This window comes from Leptinotarsa decemlineata, unplaced genomic scaffold (genome assembly GCF_025532065.1).
Source record: "Leptinotarsa decemlineata unplaced genomic scaffold, Ldec_3_MD MMD2_P_RNA_scaffold_12, whole genome shotgun sequence".
In the NCBI taxonomy this organism is placed as follows: Eukaryota; Metazoa; Arthropoda; class Insecta; order Coleoptera; family Chrysomelidae; genus Leptinotarsa; species Leptinotarsa decemlineata.
The window spans coordinates 7,343,842-7,364,434 of record NW_027412526.1 but is presented as its reverse complement, the minus strand read 5'-3'; the positions used below and the strand labels follow the sequence as shown (position 1 = coordinate 7,364,434).

Below are 20,593 nucleotides of genomic sequence, written 5' to 3'. Positions count from 1 at the left end.
CCAAAAACCATCTCCTGAAAAATGTCCCCCCTTTCAATTCAAAGGAAGTTCCTATGGCTGGCATTGAAATCAAATAACAATATGAATGTTTTAAGTACTTTCATTGTGATGCGTGAGCAGATTTATCTCATCCCATTCTAATGTGCAAATTGCAATATTTTTCAATATATTCATACCTTTTTTCAATTTTAATGTTTCATAAACTTTCTACGGGGATATCTTTTAGTGATGTTTATCCTGAAACAATTGATTTCCAAAAATAATTATTTGAAATTATTGATAATTCTTTATTTGTGAACAATATTTTTATACCATTTTTCCTCTATTGTCTCAAAATTTTAGGACCGCTATTTGCTACTCGTTTAGCTCATGAGAAATCCACAAATATTCATTAAAATTCACATAAGAGGTTCAGAGCTGTATTAACAATAATATTAAGAAGAAGTAAAATGCCATTACAAATTGGCTTCTAAAAACAGAAGTCACTTCATTTAGCTAAAAATTTCTCCCTTCATTTTTTATTTTTTCTTGGGTCACTGAACATTCCTTTTGCGAACATGGCTTCCCATGCTTTTCCATGGGGATAGACATAATCTTCCAATGCTTTCTTCTTCATCTCAGTATTATATCCAGGAGCCTGTAAAATAATTAATATGATGATTAATGTTGTAATATGAATTCTTTACCTAGACAAAAAAAGTTTGCTATGAAAGTTTATGGTTAAAAGTTTCGATGAACATATTAGTTGGGCTCAAAAGTACGTATGCTAACACAGATGGCGCAGTTCGTAGTAATAAATTCATATGATTTTTAGTTAACGCTGACGTTCGAAAGACGTGTACAAATTTCACAGCTGTCGGACTATTAGTTTGTGGGATAGAACACATCTTCGTAGGGAGTTTACTTTGAAATTTATTGATTATTATTCAGTGGTGAACACTGTATTCAAAGATACATACCCTAGGCGCCATGTAGTGTGCATTTTCGATGATGGTTGGGTAGACGAAATGTTCATGTTGTTGATCAACATATTCCACCCATTTTCCCTCAGATGTTCCAGAAAGGGCGACATAATCCCACATCTGCAAATGCTGTACCATTTCGCAAAGTCCAACACCTCCAGCGTGGGGACATACTTTCACTAAAAAAAAAACCTCAACATTTCGTAAAAGATGTATTAATGATAAATTTCACTAGTTCGGACTTCCATTGTCTATTATATAAAATGATTTGAAATCCCTGAATTCCCGCTCACGGGAATAGAGGAATCCTTGTTGAGGAAAGGCCTGAATTTTGCCATTACGCCAACATCTGTGCCCACTTTGGAGATAATTACTGCAGTGGAATCCACCAGTTCCCTCATTGACCAGACCGAGGCAGAAGAGTTCAGATGGAAAATTAGAGAACAGTTGGATCGAGAACCAGTTCCAACATCTAACATCAGCAAGGAAGAACGTAGAGCTCTGAACGGCCTACGTAGAGACAACACCATTAAGATCCTACCTGCAGATAAAGGAAACGCTACTGTGGTAATGGATACCGTTCTCTACGAACAGAAGATCGAAGAGGTTCTGCAGAAGGGACGATACACAAAGATCGTACGGGACCCAACTGCATCAATCGAAAGGAAGTTGTACCAGATTTTGAAAAAACACCAATTTCGGACAAGGAAAGATCATGCCTAACACCGCACCACAGTAAGCCCCCTCACTTGTATGGTCTACCCAAAATCCACAAGAAGGACGTTCCGCTTAGACCGATCATCAGCTCCAGAGATTCAGCTACTCAAAACTTGTCTAGATTTTTACTTCCCTTAATACAACCATTACAAGGGAAAACATCGTCTTTTGTGAAGAATTCAAGACATTTTGTCGAACTACTAGGGTCAATTGAAGTCACACAGGAAGATCAACTAATTAGTTTCGACGTGGAAAGCCTTTACACCAACGTTCCGGTCGAAGAAGCACTCCAAATCATACAGAGAAAGCTATCCGAAGACGGGAACCTGAAAGAGAGAACGAATCTACCTATAGAAGTAATTATGGAATTACTAGGATGCTGTGTACGAAACTGTTATTTCCAACTGAAGGACGAATTCTTTACACAAGATGAGGGACTGCCAATGGGATCGCCACTTTCACCAGTCATAGCCAACATATATATGGAGTGGTTTGAAACTCTGGCCATTGAAGAAGCCCACAAGAAACCTCGAGTCTGGTTGAGATATGTTGACGACACCTTCATAATATGGAACCATGGGAATACTGAACTAGACGCCTTTCTGAAACACATCAACAGCGTGAGACCTTCCATCACTTTCACAATGGAGAAGGAAATCCACAATGAATTGCCATTCTTAGACGTTTTGGTGAAGAGGACCGACACTAAGTGGGAAACATCTGTATACCGAAAACCCACTCATACGGGACAGTATCTGAACCACGAATCCAACCACCATCAATCGACAAAAAGAGGAATCATCAAGACTCTATTAGACCGTGCTTTTGGGCTTTGTAATACAAAGGAAGGTCTCGAGAAGGAACTAGACATCATCAAAAGTGATCTTCAGCGGAATGGATACTCCAAAGCGATGGTAGAAAAGACTTTGGCCAAAAGACAGCAGGAGCCCCGCAAGGAAGAGAAGCCGTCACAACCAGTGCTTGCACTTCCCTACATCAGAGGATTATCGGAGAGGATAAGAAGAATTGGTTCCAAGTACAACATTAGAACCTGTTTTAGATCCGGTAACACTATCCGTAGCAGCCTCACAAAAACCAGGCCCCCAAACGCAGACTGCGATTCCAAGAATTGCATTTACCGGATACCCTGTGAGTGCGGAAAATCCTATATTGGTGAAACTAAGAGGCCATTGAATATTCGCATTGCCGAGCACAAGAAGCACACACAGCGAGGAGAAACCAGCAAATCAGGAATAGCAGACCATGTTTGGACCCATCAACACAACATCGAGTGGTCCCAAGCTGAGATCTTGCACAGAGAGGAACATTGGTTCAGGAGAAAATTTAAGGAAGCCGCATATATGTTGTCCAACAACGTATTCAGCCAGGCCAGCGTAGATATACGAAACATATGGAAACCCATCATCAAACGAGAAATGACCAACTCCCGCCAAATCGGTCATCTCTCACGGAATCAGTGAAGCGGAAAATGGAAAGTAGAGAAAGTGAAAGTATTTCAACGACCTATAAAATAGTCATCTCTCGGAGGAATCAGTCCAGTCATCACCCGAAGACGATTGTAGATACCAACAATCGAAACGTCGTGAACTAACGTGACTTGGAATCTCTACACTTTTTTATTTTTATTATTTTCTTTTTGCATTCCTTTAATTTTTATTTATTCAATTATTATATTTTTACTTGTAGGTTATTTTACTATCATTTCATTTCAGGTTTATTGTTGCTTAATATAATTGTTATTTTCAACTATTCTTTTTTAATTATTCTTTTTTACTTGTTTCAGGGATTTCAAATCATTTTATATAATAGACAATGGAAGTCCGAACTAGTGAAATTCATCACGAAACATTGTCAATCACCTTCAAACAAATGTATTAATGATAGTTTGATTGCAATGCCCTTATCAAAGGAGACACGGCAAATATATTTTTTTCCAAAATGTAAATTCTTATTCGAGTATTTTATAACGAGTGAAAGTAGTTATTGATTTTTTTCAATCAATAAAAGTTTTAAATTAAAATATACCAAACGATCTTTCATACGATCAATATTTAAAAACTAGATCAAATTGAAACGAATTTTAAAAATATTCATGATATAACAGCACGTATAGAGACAAGTGTTATCTTAGTAAGCAGCTAATGTTTTGAGTGCTTATTGCTCGGATTGGGGCTCATCAGATTGAAAAATGAGAAATAAAATTTCCTGTTTTTATACCACTTGGTACTTGCAACTATCGTTACTGTAGTTTCATCATATAAGGACATTTTCAAACTAATACAGTATTAGTTTGAAATGACAACCATATGAAATCAATGTCTGCACATGGGCATAATATGTTCTCTGATTACCATCTGAGATCTGTATTTCTTGATATTGAAGGAGCATTTGACAATGCACTACCTAAATCTATAGGATTGTCTCTGGCTAGAAAGGGTATAGAATCGACCATAACTGGCTGGATCTATGCCATGCTAGTAAACAGAACTGCAACTACGACTCTTCAAGGTGAGGCTATCAGGTTCAGGGTCACCAGGGGCTGCCCTTAAGGTGGGGTACTATCTCCCCTTCTGTGGTCGCTCCTGGTGGATGGTCTGCTTGATGCCCTCGACAGAAGAAAAGTTGATCTGCAAGCTTATGCAGATGACCTTGTCATCCTGGCAAGGTCCACGTCAGGAAGGGTAGCTTGTAATATCCTCCAAAGTGCGTTGGACGTTGTTCACAGTTGGTGCCTGAGAGAGCAGATGTCTGTCAACCCCAGCAAAACTGTGTTAATCTTCTTCACCAAGAGAAGGAAATTGGACGATCTAACGCCACTTTCCCTCAATGGTGTGGTCATTCTATTTGGAACGGAGGTGAAATATCTTGGCATTGTTTTTGATAAAAGACTCACCTGGAACGCTCACTTGGAGAAAGTTTTACACAAAGCCTGTCTCTATGGACATGTCGAAGGATTTGTGATAAAACTTGGGATTTAGGTTCCAAATGAATCCATTGGATTTATGTGGTGATTGTCAAACCAATGATCACTTATGATGCAATTGCTTGGTGGCCGAAGAATTTACAGAAAACGGCCCAAGCGAAGCTCTCTGGCTTACAGAGACAGGCTTGTCTGGCTATCAGTGGGGCCATCAGTACCACACCGTCAGGGCCATGGAGATCCTTCTAGATCTACCTTCTCTCCACATTTTTCTGGAAAGCGAGGCTAAATGGACTGCATACAAACTTGTGCACATTGCCAATTGCACAAATCAATTCAATGCAGAGTGTAACAGACTGTTGGTTGACATTGGAAGTCACAGCATTCTGGAAATGACCTCTGACTTTATGCCTCCAACTGTCAACTATGAACTGCCTTATAAAGTACTATCCCCGAGTAGAGAGGACTGGAGTCTCCGGGAGAAGGAAATATTAAGAGCAGGTAGTTGTTGGTTCACAGATGGATCAAAAACACCTTCCGGTTCTGGTGTAGGTGTTTTCAGTCGCAGACCCAGGACAGAGTTATCTACCTGCCTAGGAACTTATGCCACTATATTTCAAGCGGAAATTTACGCTATTGAGTTGTGTGCGGAGAGATTGGATAAATCCAACCTCACTCACAAGTCAATAAAAATATTCTCGGACAGTCAAGCGGCGTTGGAAGCTCTTGGCCCCTACCGAGCAACGTCTAAATTGGTAGCAAACTGCCAAAAAAACTCTCCTCTATAGGAAGACTTAACAGATTGTCTCTGGTCAGGATTCCTGGCCATACTGGCCTGGAAGACATTGAAGCTGCTGACTCTCTTGCATAGGAGGGTGCTGCAAGCGGCTTCATTGGACCCGAACCTGTCATTGGCATCGCTTTAGGCTTTGCCAAACAACTTCTGGCAGAATCTTCTAGGATTGGCTCACTACAAGGCATTTATTCACCCTCCGAAGCTACTACAGTAGGGATGAACTACGATGTCTAACAGGCCTTCTTACAGGTCACTGTCATTTGAAACATCACATGCAGAGACTTGGACTGTCGGAAGACAGTGTGTGTCGCCTCTGTCTGGAAAATGATGAAACTGCAGAGCATATACTTTGTGCTTGCCCCGCTGGGGACCGAATTAGGTTCTTTGAGTTCGGCAGATCCATACTCTCGCCATCTAACCTGAAAGACCACTCACCATACAAACTAATCGGCTTCGTTAAGAAGCTGGGTTTATTCGGCCGAGTGTGAATAGGTGTGAGCCACAATAAACCCTTATGGGTTGCGGTGGAGGGTCGAATAGACCCACTCACTTTAGACCTACCTACCTACCATCTGAGATTGCATTCATTGTGACACCTAAATTTTTTTATTGGATATTCTTCATAGTTGATTGATTTGTTAAAAATTACAAGTTTTGGTGACATTTATTTTAGGTATATTTTCTAGGAGAATGTTGCGAAGCTATTTGATATGGTAGAAGCATTAGAGAAATGTCTAAATCCCAGACCTATAAAAAAAATTTCAATCCTTACACGCAACAAATAAAGTATTTTAGAATGAGTAGAAGGTTCAAACTTGTTCGATTGATGACCAATTCATTTTGTAGAAATTATTATTGAATATAAGATAAAGAGAATAACTTTTGTCTAATTTCTATGAAGATTTTTATTTGTTACGACCAGTTTCGGTTTGTCGAACCATTTTCAAATAAACTGACGCATTTAGACAAAAAAATTTTAAATATACATTGATACAGTCAATGTCTTTTTGGTACCTGCGATAGGTACCTGAAATAACAAAAATGTTACCTTATCTGAGAACATATCAAAATTATAGAAATTTGACAAAAGCTATTTTCTTTATCCTATATTCAAGTAGAAGGTTGTAACAGAATAGTTTTCTTTTCATTAACATCTAAATATACCCACCTCCTAATTTTTTGGCCATCAGGTAGACTGACAGAATTTCGTTTACGCCCCCTATCCTAGCAGAGTCAATTTGACAGTACTGAATGGCATCGGCCTGTAAGAACTGCTTGAACAACACCCTGTTGCAGCACATCTCCCCAGAAGCTATACTGATTCCTAGTGGTTTCAGAGCTTTACCGATTTCGGCGTGCCCTAATACGTCATCAGGAGAAGTGGGTTCTTCTATCCAGAGGGGTTTGAATTGCGCCAACTGGTTCATCCAGTCGATGGCTTCTTGTACCTCCCATACTTGGTTGGCGTCGACCATCTAAATGAAGAAATATATATTTGTGGTGAAATTAAGAGTAGATAAGCAAGGCGAGTTCTGGCACAAAACCCCATGTATTTTCTTATGGAGCTAAACTTTTTGCAATTTTCGTGACATCCGAGCGGAACCTTGTGGAACATCCAACTCGAGGTAGGTGTGTTTCGGAGTGGGAGAAAGAAACTTGTGACGTAATCGATGCAGAGAAGGATGGAATGAGTATCGTAGATCAAAGAGCGTAGACCCCCTTGGGACTCCGCCTCACCCCTCGGGCCCCCTTGTCACGTTTCAGTCACGTGGTCCTAATTAAAAAAAGTTTGGCGGTATGAGAATCGAACTCAGGTCGTCGGCGTGGTCAACGTTGTCCTTAGCCTCGACACCAACGTGGAATATTGGTAGTAATTGCGAATTGTTGATATTTATAGCGGTTGTTTTGTCGGGAATGAAATTGATCCTATATACTTGACCGTGTGACGTAATCGATGCATAGAGATGGAAATTTCCCTATCTTCTTCATGACAATGACGTTCCATCCTTCTCTGCATCGATTACGTCGCACGTTTCTCTCTCCCACTCTCCAAAACACACCTACCTCGAGTTGGGTGTTCCACAAGGTTCCGCTCGGATGTAACGAAAATTGCAAAAAGTTTAGCTCCATAAGAAAATACATGGGATTTTGTGCCAGAACCCGCTTTGCTCATCTACTCAAGTATTCGGTCATTCAAAATATATTGTGCATAAAAGGCAAAACACAATCATACTTTGTCAATGCTATATTCTGGGTTTGATGGAATTGGTCTGCAGGTTTTATGCATGATACCACCGATAGACATTATCATTACTACCGCCGTTGTAGACTTAGGCACAAACCTGTAGACCATGGTCAATAAACCCGAAAAATAGTTTTGATAGAACAGAGCTTGTACTCTGTTACCAGGGCTTGAATTTCCTGGGGCAGAATAATCCACTCCAAGGTTGACACACCATTGTACATTTTCTTCGATCTAGTGAGCACCTGATCAGCAGTCAGGCTTTGGAAAACATCGTCAGATATATAAGCAGCACAAATTTATTGCTTGGGAAATAGGTCTCTTCCCGTGACTGCATCCACCAGCCAGAAGACGATTTTCTGGCTTTATCCACCGGCCAGAAGACGCTCTTTTGATCTTCTCGGGTAACTTGTAGCCATCCAACCCTGAACGTGCAGCCATCTTATGGAATATCCTCTATGACAGCTATAATGGCATACTGAAGAGATTCCAGTTTCAGCTTTCTAGTCTTTGGTTTGGGTAAATCATTGAGCATATAAGTGTTAGCTGCTCAGGGGAAGTTTGTTTATTCTCTGCTCCTCAAGAATGTTGTGCAAGGCAGATTTATAAGATATCCTGCTCTTGAGGAAAACTGATCATGATCCGATGTTGGGGTCGTTTAGTCGTCGTTCTCTGCAGATTCTTTGGTTACTTCATGGCCATGAAGGGTCCCACGAATAGCTAAGGAAAGGAAGTCAATCACGTCAGAACCCGTATTAACGTGACACTACTTTCTACGATGGTTCCCTTAGTGACATTGAATGGAATCGGGAGTCATATTTGTATTTGTTCGCCGATTGTTGAGGTAAAAGGTGACACTATTCCTAGATGACCGCCTTGGAATTTAAAAATTCAACATATGTAACAATTGAGAGCAGGTAATGATATTGTTCATTACTTTGAATAAAAAAGGAATGAATAATATTTACACCTTACCTCGAAATTACAAAAATTGTAAATTTCAAGTAATTCATAATAGGGTATTCCTACAGTAGGATAAGTGCCTTCAAGTTTCGAAGACATATATTTTAAGAAGAGCCTATGTAGGGCTTCTAGTTGATTTATATGAACCTGATAGTATGGACTCCACACAACAGATGTATAACACAACTCAATAGATCTATAATCTAATTATTTCCAAATTCCACAGAGGACTCCCGAATTACAACCCTTGAACTCCATGAAGTACTTGATTTTACTGCCAGAATAAAAACAAGGAATATTCGAAATACTCACCAAAGTTCGATCCCATCCAATAATTGTTCTGATGAACTCCAACCTCTTGATATCATCATAGAGGTTCTTTCCTACTTTAACTTTGAAAGCTGTGAAGCCCGCATCCATGTACTTCTTGGCAAGTTGGGCGATTTTTTCGTTTGAATATCCCAACCATCCTAAAATTATACCACACTAGAACATTTTCATTAAAAAAGTTTCCAAAGTGATCTTCGCAGTCAACTTTTTTTATAACAAGAAACAACAGTTTAATTTTACCGGCTTGGGTAGTGTAGCATGGGTACCCCTTTTCCAACAGTTTGTTCACTCTCTCCTCTTTTCCTTCTCTTCCTTTCCTCAATAATTCCAAAGCCTCCTCTTTCGTGATGACATTAGACAGGTACCTGAAGTCAATGCAGGATATCAGCTGCTCTGGTTCCAAATCTGCCAATAGTTGCCATACTGGTTTCTTCACCAATTTACCCCACAGGTCCCACAGAGCGTTTATGATGGCAGCAGTGGCAAGGTGAGTTACTCCTTTTTCAGGCCCGATCTGAAAAGTGAGTATAAATGCAACTCATTTGGGGAAGAATTTAAGGATTGTGGGTTGTTTTCTTAAAAAATACCAAGCATATTCCAATTCACTCACTCCACATGACTGACCCTATGCAGGGTGATTCTAAAGTACTTTGACAAACTTCAGGAGGTGATTCCTCACAATATTCTAATATGAATTGTCCAAATGAATAAATGTCCGGAAACGCTTCGTTTCCAAGATACAGGATGTTGAAGTTTTATTTTTATTTTCGTTTTTTTCAAATAACTTTTGAAATACTTAACTTAATTAAACGAAACTTGGTAATAGGAGGTGTCGAATTCGAACCTGATGTTCATTCATTCGTCGAATGAATGGAGAAACAAACATAAAACGAGAAGTGAGGTCTTGATCACAATAATAATATTCCTTTTGGTTCTGCGATTGAAGAAATTAAAATAAAAGAGTGTGGAATATTCAATGATTCTTGTAAAAAATATTCATAATAAAAAAATATTCATAATAAAAAAATATGATATGTTTGCAGACAGTTATTGGTATCGATAAGAATTATGATGATGATGATGATGACGATATTAGATCTTCCTCATCTTCTGTTTCTAATTTAGGCAACAGTAAATTTGATCTTGGACTGCAATATGATTTTAGAACAATGAGCATTCAAATGGTAGTGAGAACGGGTGTGTGACTTGCAAAAGCTAGGTGCAGAAGCGTGAGATGTTTCGCGTGATAGTAATGATCTCCTTGATGATGTAATATTTGTGATCCTCTCTTTGAGACAGTTGGGACGTTTTTAAATTTCAATAGCTTCGGGTATTATTCTGGCCCCTCTGGACCTGTATGTTAAGGAGGTTGCGTTAATGGTCATGTTACGATTGCGCACGGCTGGTGTAAACCTAGAAGTAGGAATGGGTCAATTGAGGCTGAGCCTATGACGAGAAGCGCTTACTGCGCAACCTCTGCTGCAGGCAATCAGTGATACAATTGAACCCAGGTTTGTGTTTAATGAACCCTACAAAATACAAATGAAACAGAACACAGAGTCAGATGCTACAAATGCAATACGCATATATACAGATGGCTCAAAAGCCAAAGAAGGCTCAGGATGTGGAGTGTATTCCAGATCACTAAGCCTAAGGATTAAGTGGGGAATGGGAAAAATACCAGCGTGGTCCAAACAGAACTGGCTGGTATTTCAATCGCACAAAAGAAATGGTCAGGAAAGGAATTTCTGGCAAAAACATAACAATCTGCACTTACAGCAGATAAGCCCTATTAGCCTTGAACAGCCTAGTACTAGAGTGCTACCGAGATTTATCCAAAGCCTCGGTAGATAATAACATTATTCTGAGGTGGGTTAAAGGGCACGACAGGAGTAAAGGTAATCGCATTGCCGACTCTTTAGCCAAGGAAGCGGCTGGACTAAGAATCTTAGGACTCAGTGGCACCTACGGCCTGATGACTTCGACAATTACGGAACTAGCCAAATGTTACACCCAAGCCCAATCCCTAAAGAGATGGGATGGAATTAAAGGATACAATCTTGCCAGTCTTGCGAGTCTTGGCCTACACCTGCCGATATAAAGGATATGTCTCTAAGTGACCTGTCCACTTTCCTGGAAAGGACAGGATGGACGATGACCTAGGAGGACAACTCCTCGAGTGGATGTTCAATGGGTCACATGTGGCCTAAATGCTGTGGGCTTACACTCACCCCCCCTACTCTACAGATACAGATTATCCTGGTCTGGAGAGTTTTTCGGTGGCAATAGTTTTGGTGTTTGCGAAGCTCATTATGTGGCCTGTTTGACGATGGTGTTTGAAAAGGGATGAGGCTGGATCTGACTTACGAACAGCAAGTTCATGTTCGTAGGCTCTGTTGGAGATTTTTCTGTTGATCTGGCCGATGTAATTTCTGGAGCAGGTGGAATATGGTATTGCGTATATTCCTTGTGCCTCATTGGGTATTGTTTCCTTAAGTTTCCGTAGAAAAGTGGAAATTCGATTGTTGGATGTGAATACTGCTCTTATAGTATATCTCTTCATAATTCGACTCACTTTGTGCGTAACTCCATGAATATAAAAGCTTTTGGGTGGTCAGTCTGTTCATTGGGCTGTTTGTTATGTGGGGTTTGCTGAAGGTGAATGGTTCTTTGGATTTGGGATAGTTGCTTTGGCGAAGGGCGGATTTGAGTTCGTCTGTTTCCTTGGATCTTTTGTGGCTATCAGTGAGCCTGATATACCCGTGTATTCAAAACGGAATGTAATTGAGAATCATTGGATTTTGTGATGAGAACGTCCAGGAATGGAATTGAGTTGTTATTTTCCAGTTCCATTGTGAATTTTAGGTCGGAATGTAAAGAGTTGACGTGGTTTACGAATGTATAGAGACTTTCAAATCCGTGAGGCCATATAACAAAGCCATCATCTACGCCAACACATAGATTTGAGGTCAGACATGTCAGTGGCTCTGGTTTCAAAAGTCTTCCATGTAAAAGTTTGTAAAGACTGGAGAGAGTGGGGAACCATGGGAGTGTCATTCACTTGTATGTGAAATTTGCCCTGGAAAAGGAAATGGCAGGTGCTCGACATGCAGTGGCTGATGATGATTTTCGGAAAAGCATACACACGAGGTGTACGTCAAGATTTTTCTCTTGGAATGAGAGATTTCTTCTTGTTAGCGGGAATGTTGAAGTTGTTGACGAGTGCTTTGGCCTTCTCTTCAAGGTATGTTGTGGGATCTCTGGTTGTTGGTTGGTATTCCAGAGACGATCGTCTTTCACTTATTATCGTTCAACCTGTGCTAGAAAGCGCACGTTGAACGGGGAGCGTTCGTAGGGGAGCGACAGCTGGTTAACGGGAAAACAGATTTGAAGTAACAGCTTCAATATTTAGAGATTGAACGTTTTAGAAAGGATTCCTGAAGAGTGAGCAAGTAGTATTCTAATATGGGAAATTACTGCCGAATAATTTTCTACTTTATTATTATTCTTATTTACTTTCCTACTTCTAACTTTAAAACCGCAGTCACTATTGAACTACGGAAGTCGCTATCTCTCACTTGCAGACCTTTTTTTACCTGTTGAAAAACTGATCAATGAGTTTGAGATATAAATCAAGTGTTAAACAAATAATTGTTCCAATGATTTATCATTATCATTAGAAACGTATATTCAAGTGGTATAAATATATCAATATGATAACGATACTGGAATTTTTTGAAAAGATAATTATTTATTTTATTCTAATTACTAGATGCCACGAATTGTGTTCGACGAAAGAAATATGAAATGCATCAAATAAGTTGCCAGAAAAATTCAAAAATTCCCAAACTCGTAATGTTTCCGAACAAGAACTAGTTTGAACATGTACGTTTATTCAAACGTCGTCATCAAAACATGAATACGCTGGCTGTTCAAATGATAAGATGAATTTTCATTTTTCTCAAAAAAATTATTTATCCATTAATTTCTATTTTGTCTCTTTCAAACTGGTCCCCATCAGACATAATCACGCGCAGGTGCATTATCATGATGCAAAATCCATTAATTGTTTTTCCACAATACCGAACGTTTTTTTCGTATTGCTTCTCCCAAGCGCCGCATAACCTTCGAAACTTTGAGATAAGTATCGTATAATGTCTTAGATCCTTTTTTGATAGTCAAAATTATTAAATACGACAAATTGCTGATGAATAGAACATTCTTCTTTGTGAAACATACTTTCAATTCGTGTAATTTATCGGGTTAAACTTAAAAGTTTGTTCGTTCTACACGTGTATGCAGTTCTCCATTAAAATTTCCATATCTTTCATATTGTGGAAGGTGGTCGGTAAAAATAATTGTTTTTCAACTTTTTCGCTTTTTGAAGTACTTCATAGTCATATTTGGCTCACTGGGTAGTTTAGCTGAATAGCAATTTCAAAATTTATGTGACTTTTCTTTCGGAAAAATTCTCCTTAAAAAGTGTTTTGTTTGTTCTCCCTACCCTTTTTTACTTTGATCAATCAAAGATCATATTGAATCACTCTACAGCTGTAACATTTGTCACAATGTAGAACTCTTCACTGTGAAAGTATCTATGGAAGAGAGACACATCTCCAACCTTTCTTCGATGTTCCAGGCTATCAAGGTTGCACGTGATGTTCGCGTCTCCAATCAGGCGGATGGCTCTTTTCTGGATGGGATCCAGCAACTTCAGGGTATGTTTGGGTGCAGAGCTCCATACATGAGAACAACACTCCGAAGAAGGTCTGATCTGAGCTTTATAAAGCATCAAAACTTGCTGAGCTGTGTACAGTTTTCTGGTTCGGAACAGTGTTTCAAGCTTTTGAGCAGCAGCCTTTGCAATTCCAGCGACATGATTGTACCAATATTGGTGTCTATTTTAACCCGCAACAAACTTATCGAAACAGAAAGCGGAATTGTCTGACGTGACGTTATTATATCCGGTTCGGAGACATTTACCTTCTTGGAGAAAACCGATGTCTGGATTTTTGTGGCATTGAATTGCAACTGGTTACTTCCACCCCAATTCTAAAGCACTTCTAGATCCTCATTAAGATATGCAACCTTCTGCTGCCGGTGAAGATGTGCCTCCGTAGCTGATGTCCTGGAATCCAAATGTAATGATGAGACAAGTGTGCTGTCGTCAGCAAAGCAATATATTGGATTCTTGGTTTTGTCCAATAAGTCGTTGATATACAATAAAAAGGGGGTTGGAGGCAATATGGATTCCTAAGGAACACCAGCGTTGATAGTGAAAGTATTTGAGAGATATCCATCGACGGAAATTTGCAGGGAACGTTCTTTCGGGGAATTGAAGAGCCATACACAGAAATGATCCGTCAAACCATAGCATCGAAGTTTGGCCAGCAAACCCTCATGCCATACACGGTCAAAGGCCTTGGAAATATCATTCGCAACTGTTCTTGACTCTCCATCTGACGTTTAATGTATGAGTGACTTGAATCCCCTAATTTTTGTTGTTGTTGGAGTCATGCTTGTCAGGCCTTTCAGTATGGGGCTTCTGCTTGATAATTAATTAGTTGTTTCGTCAAATACGGACTGGAGTTTGAGTAGAAGCTTTCAATGTAGTTCTAATTGCCAGGTACTGAGTCAATAAAAGGATCATTAATAATATTTGCATCTTCTATATCCAGTATTTAGAACACTCCTGAAGAATCCATTGCATGGTAAAACGCGTGTTGTATTTCATATGGATTTTCATCAAGTATTGGCACTGAAGTGTTCAAGATGACCGCATTTTACTGACATATGTGGTCTAAGCGAGTGTGCTGCATATCAGATTATAATGTTGGGTCCCCTCTTTCACGAAGACTTCTAAGGGTTGCTAAAAAGAAAGCTAACACTGCGAGTTTGCACGAACTATTTTCATGAATCTCGAACTTTAAGAAACTTTATCTTTCATTGATAAAAATCATCCGATTATTTTTTAGACATTTAATAATCAGTTCACATTAACGTAAGAGTCTCTGATAATTTCAAGATTGTATTTCTTTCTAATAACCTTGTCGAATAAACATCATATTTAGAAGTAACCACTTCTGATTGTTTTATCGCAAAAATTACATGAAACTTTGATTGAAAACATCTGTGAGTAGGTACCTACCTATCTGATAAATATAATTCACAGTGATTATGAAATTATATTTACAAAGACAATAAAATTCGTGCAAACTTTAGAATTTTCCTTTCCATTTTATGTTATTTGATTTTGTTGTAAAATGTTATTCCTGTTTTACCCAGTGGGGTATTCAAAATATTGTTTATTTTTTCTATAACACTTGGACACCTCCCTATATACGCCACTAAAGTTTTCTCTTTGCTATTTTTTTAATGATTTTAATTAAATCATTATTTTTTCTGAAAGTTGAGCTGGAATCTTTCGTTTTCATAAAACAAGCATTCAAAAATACTTTGTTGTTCCTCACACTTTCTTAAATATGGCTTAAAATTGGCTTTGCCGTTGAACAAATAAATATTGCAGCGGAGAGTACGTAGGACAAACAAATAAACGAATATCAGCCAGATTAGAAGAACACAAACTCCCACAATCGCAAGAAACAAACAATCTCAGCCCTATATACAAACACCACCTTGAAACCGGTCATAACATAGACTTCAAGAACATCAGAAAACCTGGTTCATAAAGAAGGCAACCAAAATTGAGAAGATCGGCATGTTGTATGTAGTTCAATATCCGTAGTAGTATTAGCCAGGTGAGTGTAGTTTTTTTGACAGGGATCTACCCATTCCTGTTATCAAACATTATTAAATAAGTTCACTTACCCATCGGATTTGGCTCTCGCTCGTTAGAGATCTCCAGAAGGTTCCAAATTCCTTGTAGATGTCAGTCACGACTTGGCCAATGACCAAGGGACTCAAAGATTCGATAGCTGCTACGACAACTTCCGTACCTCTTCCGCAGGTGAATGTCAAACCGTGACCTTCCAGTCCTGACTGAAGTTTTATAGTGACGTACGCGCAGGAGTAATCGGGGTCAGTGTGCTGAAAATGTTGAGATAAGTTTTTGAGTGAGAATGGTAGAAATGAACTTCTCATCTTCCAAAATATTTTTCATGTTTCACTGAATTGATAAACTGTAAAGATAATTGTTTTCTTTATTCACATAATGTATATGTAAATATAGGGCCTTTCATCAAGCGCTATCTTTAAATTTAAATAAAACAAAGTGTGTATGGGTTATCATCGAAATTCTGTATTCGTTTGAAAAATTTATTGGTGCAATTATGCGTGGAAAATAACATTGTTCAAATGTCCGTCACGGCTTCTCTCGGTGGAGCGCATACGAATAGTCCAATTTTCCATGACTCTGGTACATAAATCAGACTGAATTTGACCGATGGCATGGGTTATGTTGGCTTTGAGGACCGCTGCGACTCTAGAAAATCCCACAAGAAAAAGTCTAACGGGGTCAAATCACACGATCACGGTGGCCAGTTCATATCACCTGACCCGGTCCCTCTAATCGCTCGTGCAGAATATCCAATGTGGCATGGCACAGTGCCGTCCTGTTGAAACCACATGTCGTTGGTGTCCAAATCATCCAATGCAGGCCAATAGACGTTGATAATCATCGACATATAGTGCTTGCCGTTGACAGTGATGGTCTGGCCAACGTCGTTCTCAAAGAAATATGGACCGATGACGACGCCACCCCAAAACCCACACCAAATAGTGACTTTTTCGGGATGCATTGGGCGCTCTTGGATCTTATTTGGATTGTTATCGTCCCAAATTCGACAATTCTGTTTGTTCACGTACCTGTTCAGCTGGGCCTCATCGCTGAAGATGATTTTTTGAAGAAAATTAGGGTCAGTTTCCAACTGCTTCAGATCCCATTCAGCGAACACACGTCTTTGGTGGTTTACCTTCATTTCCTGGGTCAGTTGAATTTTGTACGACGCAAAATTCTCCAAGTTGTGGTGTGCAAAAAGCCGAGTTCTTGCGAGCGACGCGAAATCGACTGCCTCGGATTCTCCTGCACACTCTCACAGACAGTGGCTGTGTTTTTGGCATATCTTGCGTTTTGTCGGCGTAAGGTGGTGACCGTGAAATGGACAAAGCGCTCGGTACGTTTCCCAAACAGAACACCCATTTTGATAGAACAATTTTATTATTTGCCCGTGTTTGTTGAATGTTATATCCGACCATGGTGATTTAGCAAAACAGACTGTGTTCAGACCCATCTGTTACGCATCGGTTCAGCGAGGGATGTATAAACCCTTGCGAACTGATCGACCATCAACACTTCAAAATCGACCCTTCAGCTGGCAAGAGCTCAGACGTTGCTTCACGATTAACAATATTATTTTTGCTATACGGCATTTTGCATCAATATAAATGTTAGAAAATCAGTACCACAGTTTCACTACACGAAGAGACTGGAAAAATGGCAACTAATTTGACAGATGTAGCTTCAGATGGCCGTTATCAATTGTCAGAGTTCGGAAGTCCTTGTTGGAATACCCTAAATATGATAATGGTACATTACAGATAGTATTGTTGTAAATTATGCCAGAAAAGAAATAACGCCGGCCGCCACCGGTAACCATAAACCAAACGTGACGTAGCTGAGGGCGTGGGACTATCCAATGTTACCTGCCGCTCGAGAAAGAGGAAGAAACACGATGTCCATAGAACTTCGGCGAAATTATACGCTGTTCCATTGCGATATTTAAACGCTGGCTGCAAGCGTATTCACACAGTCGAGTACACAGTGAAGTGGACGTAACAGTGCGATACGCAAAGTGATCTAGTCAGGCGATAGACATTAAAATAATAGTTGAATTTTTAGTTAAAGTGTTTGTTGTATTTCTATCGAAATGAAATTAAATTTGATTATTCAGTGTATTTAATTATTGGTGAAACCACAGGTAAAAACGTAACACTATTAAATCAACAAAGGCACATGATAATGTCGCGGCTTCGGCTCGTAAAACACTTGGTTTTGTATTACGAAACTGTCAATCAATAAAGTTCTTTCACTACTACATTTTTCAGTTGTTCGATCCAGATTGCAATATGTCACTTTATACACTATCTGCATTGATACTTTGGGGAAAGTACAGCGACGGTTTTTGCTATTCAGAATTGATGCAACTTCTCCATCCAGATATAGGTCATAACAACTCATTACAAAGGTTGGGGCTACCCTCTTTAGAAATGTTTCATTTTCTTGCACAAAATTATTAATGGAATCATAGTATGTTATACTATGTATATCATAGTATATTATACTATGATGGAATAGTGGATGCACCTTTACTACTGGAGCAAGTTTCAATGTAATTCAAGTCAAAATGGGAAGACAAATGACTTTTTACGTTCCGTTATTTAGAATAATCTTGGTAGTACTTCTCCAATAAATATCCAAATTAAACAAATATTGTCATCAATGCGATATTCACTTACTCACATTAGTCTCTATTAATATTTTGTAAGGCCTTTCACAAACATTACAAAACAGTTACTTTAACATTTTTCTGACACTCTTAAAAAGTATTTTGTAAAGATACTTATAAAATAATGGAAATACAATTTTATATGAATTTTTAGTAGTTCCAAGTAAGCGTTATAAAATATAATCTAGCCTAAAACGATACAATAACAAAGTGTCACCAACTAAAAACTAACATAGAAAGTTTGAAGCCATTTTAATAATTTCAGTTTTGTACTTATAAAACCGGTAAAGACATTGTTTGTGCTTCAAAGATTTATATTTTTACTGCGAAATAAATTTTATTGACAAATAAATAGCCTATAAATTTGAAGAAATTTATTATTTTATATATTATTATTAATACATTATTATTAACTGATTTAGTTTTAAATAATATAATCTTGTAATATCTATGTATTTTACAGTTGTAAATATCACTATAAGTGCGGTATAGGTATCATATTTTCAACTCACCTAATGTCAGTATTCCGAATTGCTATCATTTTAAAATGGCGTCGTTCTATTGAATGGTATCAATAGCAAGCATTTTGACGTATTTTAGCTACTATGGTACCCCTATAAAACTGTTAAGAAACACTAAGTTCTAGGAGTGATGGTATTGTGGCAGAGTCGGACTACTTTTAAAGTTATAGAATTCAAAAAAATTACTTGTATGAAGATAGGATTTCTCACTTATAGTTTGGATAAATATTATCTGTCGGAATGTTTTGGCTAAGAAGCTTCTTCCACCGATTATAAAGGCTGAATTTCGAAGGAGTTTTGAGCTAGTAATATGAGGGTATATATACGTGGCTCTCCACTTAAATCAGCGAATTTTAATCATCAATAACCTTTTCCCGTTTTTAGCAAGAACAAAATTAGTGCACTAGGTTAGATGGGTCTTCCTCTAAAACGAATCAATTTTCTTAATATTTTTCCAATGACCAATATAACACGGCATCATCAGATATATAGTTATTGGGACGCTAGTCAAATAAAACTGACAAATTATACTTCATTACACTACTGTTGTCAAGATGATTATCTATTTGAATTTTTCACAAGTCTTGCGTAAGAATCAACTCACCATAGCATCGGATCCATCTGCTTGTAAGGATGTGGGAAATCTCATATCCTTGACAGCCAAAGACACGATTTTCAATTTCTCTGCGGTGTGACTCATTTTGCCTTCTTCAATGCCGATCTTGACTACTGTCTTTCCAAAAACAAAATGATTATTTTCCTTGCAATTAGCGGTATATATTATATATCACAACTCATTAAATTTACTTTACTTATCGATGTTTTTTAAATTTCAAGGGCACGCGTTATGAGATCCGCGACGATATTGTTTGAGAATCCACAGCAATCATGTGAGAAATATCTAGGAGTTACGTAAATATTGGAAACGTTCCTTATCAAAACAGATTTCGTGGTCGTCAACGCGGAATCCTAACTAGCATATGCACTCTATTGAAATGCACTCGATTCCCTTTGAGTTTAGCTGAATTAAAATGTTGTGTCATTTTACTTGAATCCAACTATTTTTCAAACATTACAAAACAGTTTATTTTCAGAACGGAAGTCAACTATCAGAAATATTAGGCCTATTGTGGCCTCTTTCCTTGTTGAGACTTAATCAACTTTACACATTATGTGAATCTGTTTTAGCATTTCCATTTTTCTACTTCAAGTGCCATTCATCTCCCTTCTTACACCTATTCATACAGACTTTTGCACATTGCCAGTTGCACAAATCAATTTAATGTAGAGTACAACATACTGTTAGTTCAGTACTGTTAGTACTGGAAGTCACAGCATTCTGGAAATGACCTCTGACTTTATGCCTTCAACTGTCATTTACGAACTGCCTTATAAACTACTGTTCCCGAGTTGAGAGGACTGGATATTCCAGGAGATGGAAATATTAAGAGCAGATAGTTGTTGGTTCACAGATTGATCAAAAACACCTTCCGGTTCTGGTGATTTTAGTCGCAGTCCCAGAACAGAGATATCTACCTGCCTAGAAAATTTACGGTATTGAATTATGTGCGGAGAGATTGGATAAATCCAACCTCATACACAAGTCAATTGGCGTTGGTAGCTCTTGGCGCCTACCGAGCAACGTCTGAATTGGTAG

At 38.6% G+C, this 20,593-nt stretch overlaps 1 protein-coding gene across 1 annotated transcript; it reads right to left on the bottom strand.

The window, feature by feature from the left end:
- Positions 1-405: 405 nt before the first annotated feature.
- LOC111513249 (mitochondrial enolase superfamily member 1) lies at positions 406-19,751 on the bottom strand. Its single transcript, XM_074173447.1, has 7 exons — positions 19,541-19,751; positions 15,780-15,998; positions 9,192-9,465; positions 8,934-9,091; positions 6,585-6,891; positions 960-1,141; positions 406-637 (listed from the first exon to the last, which is right to left on the bottom strand). The coding sequence occupies exons 1-7, from the start codon at positions 19,634-19,636 to the stop codon at positions 512-514; spliced, it is 1,362 nt and encodes a 453-aa protein (XP_074029548.1). The 5' UTR covers positions 19,637-19,751; the 3' UTR covers positions 406-511.
- Positions 19,752-20,593: the final 842 nt, after the last annotated feature.